Below are 10,684 nucleotides of genomic sequence, written 5' to 3' on the forward strand. Positions count from 1 at the left end.
TTATTGTTATTATTATTGTTATTGTTATAGTTATTGTTATTTTTATTGTTATTGTAACTGTTATTGTTATTGTTATCATTATTATTGTTATTGTTATTGTTATTGTTATTGTTATTAATATTATTGTTATTATTATAATTAATATTATTATTTTTATTATTATTCTTGTTATTCTTATTCTTGTTATTACCATTATTATTGTAACTATTGTTATGACTATTCTTGTTATAATTTATAATATTATTATTCATGTTATTATTATTATTATTATTGTTATTTTTATTATTATTACTCTTTCATTATTATTCTTATTATTAATATTATTATTATTATTATTATTATTATTATTATTATTCTTTATAATATTATTCTTGTTTTTAATATTATTATTATTATATATATTATTCTTGTTACTTTTATTAATATTATATCTATTTTTGTTATTATTACTCTTTTTATTAATATTATTATTATTGTTACTATTATTATTGTTATCGTTATTATTATTGTTATTGTTATTGTTATTGATATTGTTATGGTTATTGTTATTGTTATTGTTATTGTTATTGTTATTGTTATTTTTATTGTTATTGTTATTGTTATTGTTATTGTTATTGTTATTGTTATTGTTATTGTTATTGTTATTGTTATTGTTATTGTTATTGTTATTGTTATTGTTATTGTTATTGTTATTGTTATTGATATTGTTATTGTTATTGTTATTGTTATTGTTATTGTTATTGTTATTATTATTGTTATTGTTATTGTTATTTTTATTGTTATTGTTACTGTTACTGTTATTTTTATCATTATTATTATTATTGTTATTATTATTCTTGTTATTATTATTATTATTATTATTATTATTATTGTTAATACTCTTTTTATTTTATTCTTGCTATTGTTATTGTAATTATACTAGTTATCATGAACCTTGTTATTATATTTATTAATATTATTATTATTGTTATTATTATACGTGTAATTATTATTCTTGTTATTATCATTCTTGTTATTATTCTCATAATAATTATTATTATTATCATACTTCCTATTATTATTCTTGTTCTTATTATTATTATTATTATTATTATTATTATTCTTGTTATTATTATTCCCGTCACTACTATTAATATTGCTATTATTATTAATCTTGTTATTATTATTATTATTATTATTATTCTTGTTACTATTATTATTAGTATATCTATTTTTGTCATTATTATTCTTGTTATTATTATTATTAATATTGATATTATTATAATTGTTATTGTTATTGTTATTGTTATTATTATTGTTATAGTTATTGTTATTTTTATTGTTATTGTAACTGTTATTGTTATTGTTATCATTATTATTGTTATTGTTATTGTTATTGTTATTGTTATTGTTATTAATATTATTGTTATTATTATAATTAATATTATTATTTTTATTATTATTCTTGTTATTCTTATTCTTGTTATTACCATTATTATTGTAACTATTGTTATGACTATTCTTCTTATAATTTATAATATTATTATTCATGTTATTATTATTATTATTATTGTTATTTTTATTATTATTACTCTTTCATTATTATTCTTATTATTAATATTATTATTATTATTATAATTGTTCTTATTATTATTATTATTATTAATATTATTATTATTATTATTATTATTATTATTATTATTATTATTCTTTATAATATTATTCTTGTTTTTAATATTATTATTATTATATTTATTATTCTTGTTACTTTTACTAATATTATATCTATTTTTGTTATTATTATTCTTTTTATTAATATTATTATTATTGTTACTATTATTATTGTTATCGTTATTATTATTGTTATTATTATTGTTATTGTTATTGTTTTTGTTACTGTTATTGTTATTGTTATTGTTATTGTTTTTGTTATTGTTATTGTTATTGTTATTGTTATTGTTATTGTTATTGTAATTGTTATTGTTACTGTTATTGTTATTGTTATTATTATTGTTATTGTTATTGTTATTGTTATTTTTATTGTTATTGTTACTGTTACTGTTATTGTTATCATTATTATTATTATTGTTATTATTATTCTTGTTATTATTATTATTATTATTATTATTGTTAATACTCTTTTTATTATTATTCTTGCTATTGTTATTGTAATTATACTTGTTATCATGAAACTTGTTATTATATTTATTAATATTATTATTATTGTTATTATTATACGTGTAATTATAATTCTTGTTCTTATTATTATTATTATTATTATTGTTATTCTTGTTATTATTATTCCCGTCACTACTATTAATATTGCTATTATTATTAATCTTGTTATTATTATTATTATTATTATTATTATTCTTGTTACTATTATTATTAGTATATCTATTTTTGTCATTATTATTCTTGTTATTATTATTATTAATATTGATAATATTATAATATTTTTATTGTTAATGTTATTGTTATTATTATTGTTATTTTTATTGTTATTGTAACTGTTATTGTTATTGTTATCATTATTATTGTTATTGTTATTGTTATTGTTATTGTTATTGTTATTAATATTATTGTTATTATTATAATTAATATTATTATTTTTATTATTATTCTTGTTATACTTATTCTTGTTATTACCATTATTATTGTAACTATTGTTATGACTATTCTTCTTATAATTTATAATATTATTATTCATGTTATTATTATTATTATTATTGTTATTTTTATTATTATTACTCTTTCATTATTATTCTTATTATTAATATTATTATTATTATTATTATTATTATTATTATTATTATTATTCTTTATAATATTATTCTTGTTTTTAATATTATTATTATTATATATATTATTCTTGTTACTTTTATTAATATTATATCTATTTTTGTTATTATTACTCTTTTTATTAATATTATTATTATTGTTACTATTATTATTGTTATCGTTATTATTATTGTTATTGTTATTGTTATTGATATTGTTATGGTTATTGTTATTGTTATTGTTATTGTTATTGTTATTGTTATTGTTATTTTTATTGTTATTGTTATTGTTATTGTTATTGTTATTGTTATTGTTATTGTTATTGTTATTGTTATTGTTATTGTTATTGTTATTGTTATTGTTATTGTTATTGTTATTGTTATTGATATTGTTATTGTTATTGTTATTGTTATTATTATTGTTATTGTTATTGTTATTGTTATTGTTATTGTTATTTTTATTGTTATTGTTACTGTTACTGTTATTTTTATCATTATTATTATTATTGTTATTATTATTCTTGTTATTATTATTATTATTATTATTATTATTGTTAATACTCTTTTTATTTTATTCTTGCTATTGTTACTGTAATTATACTAGTTATCATGAACCTTGTTATTATATTTATTAATATTATTATTATTGTTATTATTATACGTGTAATTATTATTCTTGTTATTATCATTCTTGTTATTATTCTCATAATAATTATTATTATTATCATACTTCCTATTATTATTATTGTTCTTATTATTATTATTATTATTATTATTATTATTCTTGTTACTATTATTATTAGTATATCTATTTTTGTCATTATTATTCTTGTTATTATTATTATTAATATTGATATTATTATAATTGTTATTGTTAATGTTATTGTTATTATTATTGTTATAGTTATTGTTATTTTTATTGTTATTGTAACTGTTATTGTTATTGTTATCATTATTATTGTTATTGTTATTGTTATTGTTATTGTTATTGTTATTAATATTATTGTTATTATTATAATTAATATTATTATTTTTATTAATATTCTTGTTATACTTATTCTTGTTATTACCATTATTATTGTAACTATTGTTATGACTATTCTTCTTATAATTTATAATATTATTATTCATGTTATTATTATTATTATTATTGTTATTTTTATTATTATTACTCTTTCATTATTATTCTTATTATTAATATTATTATTATTATTATTATTATTATTATTATTATTCTTTATAATATTATTCTTGTTTTTAATATTATTATTATTATATTTATTATTCTTGTTACTTTTACTAATATTATATCTATTTTTGTTATTATTATTCTTTTTATTAATATTATTATTATTGTTACTATTATTATTGTTATCGTTATTATTATTGTTATTATTATTGTTATTGTTATTGTTATTGTTAATGTTATTGTTATTGTTATTGTTATTGTTATTGTTATTGTTATTGTTATTGTTATTGTTATTTTTATGATTATTGTTATTATTATTGTTCTTGTTATTGATATTGTTATTGTTATTGTTATTGTTATTGTTATTGTTATCGTTATTGTTATTGTTATTGTTATTGTTATTGTTATTGTTATTGTTATTGTTATTGTTATTGATATTGTTATTGTTATTGTTATTGTTATTGTTATTGTTATTGTTATTGTTATTGTTATTGTTATTGTTATTGTTATTGTAATTGTTATTGTTATTGTTATTGTTATTGTTATTGTTATTGTTATTGTTATTGTTATTGTTATTGTTATTGTTATTGTAATTGTTATTGTTATTGTTATTGTTATTGTTATTGTTATTGTTATTGTTAATGTTATTGTTATTGTTATTGTTATTGTTATTGTTATTGTTATTGTTATTGTTATTGTTATTGTTATTGTTATTGTTATTGTTATTGTTATTGTTATTGTTATTGTTATTGTTATTGTTATTGTTATTGTTATTGTTATTGTTATTGTTATTATTATTGTTATTGTTATTTTTATTGTTATTGTTATTTTTATTATTATTTTTACTGTTATTGTTATTATCATTATTATTATTATTAGTCTTATTATTCCTGTTGATACTATTCCATTTAGTATTGTTATTATTATTATTATTATTATTATTATTATTATTATTACTCTTGTTATAATTATTATCATAATAATTATTATGATTATTCTTGTTATTCTAATTCTTGTTATTACTAGTAGTATTGTTTTTCTTGTTATGATTATTCTTGTTATTATTATTCTTGAAAATATTATTCTTGTTATTATTATTATTAATATTATAATTATTATTCTTGTTACTATTATTTTTAGTATATCTATTTTTGTCATTATTATTCTTCTTATTATTATTATTAATATTGATATTATTATTATTGTTATTGTAAATGTTATTGTTATTATTATTGTTATTGTTATTTTTATTGTTATTGTTATTGTTATTGTTATTGTTATTGTTATTGTTATTGTTATAGTTATTGTTATTATTATTGTTATTGTTATAGTAATTGTTATTGTTATTGTTATTGTTATTGTTATTCTTATTGTTATTATTATTGTTATTGTTATAGTTATTGTTATTTTTATTGTTATTGTAACTGTTATTGTTATTGTTATCATTATTATTGTTATTGTTATTGTTATTGTTATTGTTATTAATATTATTGTTATTATTATAATTATTATTATTATTTTTATTATTATTCTTGTTATTCTTATTCTTGTTATTACCATTATTATTGTAACTATTGTTATGACTATTCTTGTTATAATTTATAATATTATTATTCATGTTATTATTATTATTATAATTGTTATTTTTATTATTATTATTATTATTATTCTTTATAATATTAGTCTTGTTTTTAATATTATTATTATTATATTTATTATTCTTGTTACTTTTATTAATATTATATCTATTTTTGTTATTATTGTTCTTTTTATTAATATTATTATTATTGTTACTATTATTATTGTTATCGTTGTTATTATTGTTATTTTTATTGTTATTGTTATTGTTATTGTTATTGTTATTGTTATTGTTATTGTTATTGTTATTGTTATTGTTATTGTTATTGTTATTGTTATTGTAATTGATATTGTTATTGTTATTGTTATTGTTATTATTATTGTTATTGTTATTGTTATTGGTATTGTTATTGTTATTTTCATTGTTATTGTTACTGTTACTGTTATTTTTATCATTATTATTATTATTGTTATTATTATTCTTGTTATTATTATTATTATTATTATTATTATTATTAATATTATTATTTTTATTATTATTCTTGTTATTCTTATTCTTGTGATTCTTATTCTTGTTATTACTATTATTATTGTAAATATTGTTATGACTATTCTTGTTCTTATTATAATTATTATTATTATTATTCTTGTTATTATTATTCCCGTTAAAACTATTAATATTGTTATTATTATTAATCTTTTTATTATTATTATTATTATTATTATTATTCTTGTTACTATTATTATTAGTATATCTATTATTGTCATTATTATTCTTGTTATTATTATTATTGATATTATTATTATTGTTATTGTTATTATTATTGTTCTTGTTATTGATATTGTTATGGTTATTGTTATTGTTATAGTTATTGTTATTGTTATTGTTATTGTTATTATTGTTATAATTATTATTAATATTATTATTTTTATTATTATTCTTGTTATTCTTATTCTTGTGATTCTTATTCTTGTTATTACTATTATTATTGTAAATATTGTTATGACTATTCTTGTTATAATTAATAATATTATTATTCATGTTATTATTATTATTATTATTGTTATTTTTATTATTATTACTCTTTCATTATTCTTATTATTATTATTATTATTATTATTATTATTATTATTATTATTATTATTCTTTATAATATTATTCTTGTTTTTAATATTATTATTATTATATTTATTATTCTTGTTACTTTTATTAATATTATATCTATTTTTGTTATTATTATTCTTTTTATTAATATTATTATTATTGTTACTATTATTATTGTTATCGTTATTATTATTGTTATTATTATTGTTATTGTTATTGTTTTTGTTACTGTTATTGTTATTGTTATTGTTATTGTTTTTGTTATTGTTATTGTTATTGTTATTGTTATTGTTATTGTTATTATTATTATTATTATTGTTAATACTCTTTTAATAATTATTCTTGCTATTGTTATTGTAATTATACTAGTTATTATGAACCTTGTTATTATATTAATTATTATTATTATTATTATTATTATTATACGTGTAATTATTATTCTTGTTATTATCATTCTTGTTATTATTCTCATAATAATTATTATTATTATCATACTTCCTATTATTATTCTTGTTCTTATTATTATTATTATTATTATTATTCTTGTTATTATTATTATTATTATTATTATTATTATTATTATTATTATTATTATTATTGTTAATATTGTTTTTATTATTATTCTTGATATTATTATTCATGTCACTACTATTATTATTGTTATTATTACTAATCTTGTTAATATTATTATTATTATTATTATTATACTTGAAAATATTATTCTTGTTATTATTATTATTAATATTATATTTATTATTCTTGTTACTTTTATTAATATTATATCTATTTTTGTTATTATTATTCTTTTTATTAATATTATTATTATTGTTACTATTATTATTGTTATCGTTATTATTATTGTTATTATTATACGTGTAATTATAATTCTTGTTATTTTCATTCTTGTTATTATTCTCATAATAATTATTATTATTATCATACTTCCTATTATTATTCTTGTTCTTATTATTATTATTATTATTATTGTTATTCTTGTTATTATTATTCACGTCACTACTATTAATATTGCTATTATTATTAATCTTGTTATTATTATTATTATTATTATTATTCTTGTTACTATTATTATTAGTATATCTATTTTTGTCATTATTATTCTTGTTATTATTATTATTAATATTGACATTATTATAATTGTTATTGTTAATGTTATTGTTATTATTATTGTTATTGTTATTGTTATTGTTATTGTTATTGTTATTGTTATTGTTATTGTAATTGTTATTGTTATTGTTATTGTTATTGTTATTGTTATTGTTATTGATTTTGTTATGGTTATTGTTATTGTTATTGTTATTGATATTGTGATTGTTATTGTTATTGTTATTGTTATTGTTTTTGTTATTGTTATTTTTATTGTTATTTTTACTGTTATTGTTATCGATAGTGTTATTATTATTATTGTTATTATTATTGTTAATATTATTATTATTATTCTTATTCATGTTATTACTATTATTATTGTAGTTATTGTTATGAGTATTCTTGTTTTTTTAATTAATATTATTATTAATATTATTATTCATGTTATTAATATTAATATTATTATTATTATTATTATTGTAATTATTATTCTTGTTATTATTATTATTATTATTATTATTATTATTATTATTATTATTATTGTTATTATTATTCTTGTTATTATTATTATTATTATACTTGTTATTATTATAATTATTCTACATGATATTACTTATCTTGTTATTATTATTCTTGTTATTATTATCATTATTATTATTATTATTCTTATTATTCCTGTTAATACTATTCTATTTATAATTCTTATTATTATTATTATTATTATTACACTTGTTATTATTATTATTATAATAATTATTATTATTATTCTTGTTAATCTTATTCTTGTTATTGCTATTATTATTGTTTTTCTTGTTATGATTATTCTTGTTATTATTATTCTTGTTATTATTATTATTAATATTATTATTATTATTATTATTATTATTATTATTATTGTTAATATTGTTTTTATAATTATTCTTGATATTATTTTTCATGTCACTACTATTATTATTGTTATTATTACTAATCTTGTTAATATTATTATTATTATTATTATTATACTTGAAAATATTATTCTTGTTATTATTATTATTAATATTATAATTATTATTCTTGTTACTGTTATTATTAATATATATATTTTTGTCATTATTATTCTTGTTATTATTATTATTATTATTGATATTATTATTATTGTTATTGTTAATGTTATTGTTATTGTTATTGTTATTGTTATTGTTATTGTTATTGTTATTGTTATTGTTATTGTTATTGTTATTGTTATTGTTATTGTTATTGTTATTGTTATTATTGTCATTATTATTATTAATATTATTATTTTTATTATTATTCTTGTTATTCTTATTCTTGTGATTCTTATTCTTGTTATTACTATTATTATTGTAAATATTGTTATGACTATTCTTGTTCTTATTATTATTATTATTATTATTATTCTTGTTATTATTATTCCCGTTAAAACTATTAATATTGTTATTATTATTAATCTTTTTATTATTATTATTATTATTATTATTATTCTTGTTACTATTATTATTAGTATATCTATTATTGTCATTATTATTCTTGTTATTATTATTATTATTATTGATATTATTATTATTGTTATTGTTATTGTTATTGTTATTGTTATTGTTATTGTTATTGTTATTGTTATTGTTAGTGTTATTGTTATTGTTATTGTTATTTTTATGATTATTGTTACTATTATTGTTCTTGTTATTGATATTGTTATTGTTATTGTTATTGTTATTGTTATTATTATCGTTATTGTTATTGTTATTGTTATTGTTATTGTTATTGTTATTGTTATTGTTATTGTTATTGTTATTGTTATTGTTATTGTTATTGTTATTGTTATTCTTATTGTTATTGTTATTGTTATTTTTATTGTTATTGTTATTTTTATTATTATTGTTACTGTTATTGTTATCGTTAGTATTATAATTATTATTGTTATTATTATTATCATTATTATTATTATTAGTCTTATTATTCCTGTTGATACTATTCCATTTAGTATTGTTATTATTATTATTATTATTATTATTATTATTATGATTACTCTTGTTATAATTATTATTATAATAATTATTATGATTATTCTTGTTATTCTAATTCTTGTTATTACTATTATTATTGTTTTTCCTGTTATGATTATTCTTGTTATTATTATTCTTGAAAATATTAATCTTGTTATTATTATTATTAATATTATAATTATTATTCTTGTTACTATTATTTTTAGTATATCAATTTTTGTCATTATTATTCTTCTTATTATTATTATTAATATTGATATTATTATTATTGTTATTGTAAATGTTATTGTTATTATTATTGTTATTGTTATTTTTATTGTTATTGTTATTGTTATTGTTATTGTTATTGTTATTATTATTGTTATTGTTATAGTTATTGTTATTTTTATTGTTATTGTAACTGTTATTGTTATTGTTATCATTATTATTGTTATTGTTATTGTTATTGTTATTGTTATTAATATTATTGTTATTATTATAATTAATATTATTATTTTTATTATTATTCTTGTTATTCTTATTCTTGTTATTACCATTATTATTGTAACTATTGTTATGACTATTCTTGTTATAATTTATAATATTATTATTCATGTTATTATTATTATTATTATTGTTATTTTTATTATTATTACTCTTTCATTATTATTCTTATTATTAATATTATTATTATTATTATTATTATTATTATTATTATTCTTTATAATATTATTCTTGTTTTTAATATTATTATTATTATATATATTATTCTTGTTACTTTTATTAATATTATATCTATTTTTGTTATTATTACTCTTTTTATTAATATTATTATTATTGTTACTATTATTATTGTTATCGTTATTATTATTGTTATTGTTATTGTTATTGATATTGTTATGGTTATTGTTATTGTTATTGTTATTGTTATTGTTATTGTTATTGTTATTTTTATTGTTATTGT

General features: G+C 12.7%; 1 protein-coding gene across 1 annotated transcript; it reads right to left on the minus strand.

Annotated features, from left to right (window-relative positions):
* Nucleotides 1–1,583: 1,583 nt before the first annotated feature.
* LOC124422747 (myb-like protein D) lies at nt 1,584–2,042 on the minus strand (the record flags this gene model as incomplete). The annotated part of the gene is made up of 1 exon (XM_046959614.1): nt 1,584–2,042. A coding segment is annotated over one exon (459 nt), but the record flags the coding sequence as incomplete, so codon positions are not given.
* Nucleotides 2,043–10,684: the final 8,642 nt, after the last annotated feature.

This window comes from Vespa crabro, chromosome 3 (genome assembly GCF_910589235.1).
Source record: "Vespa crabro chromosome 3, iyVesCrab1.2, whole genome shotgun sequence".
Lineage (NCBI taxonomy): Eukaryota > Metazoa > Arthropoda > Insecta > Hymenoptera > Vespidae > Vespa > Vespa crabro.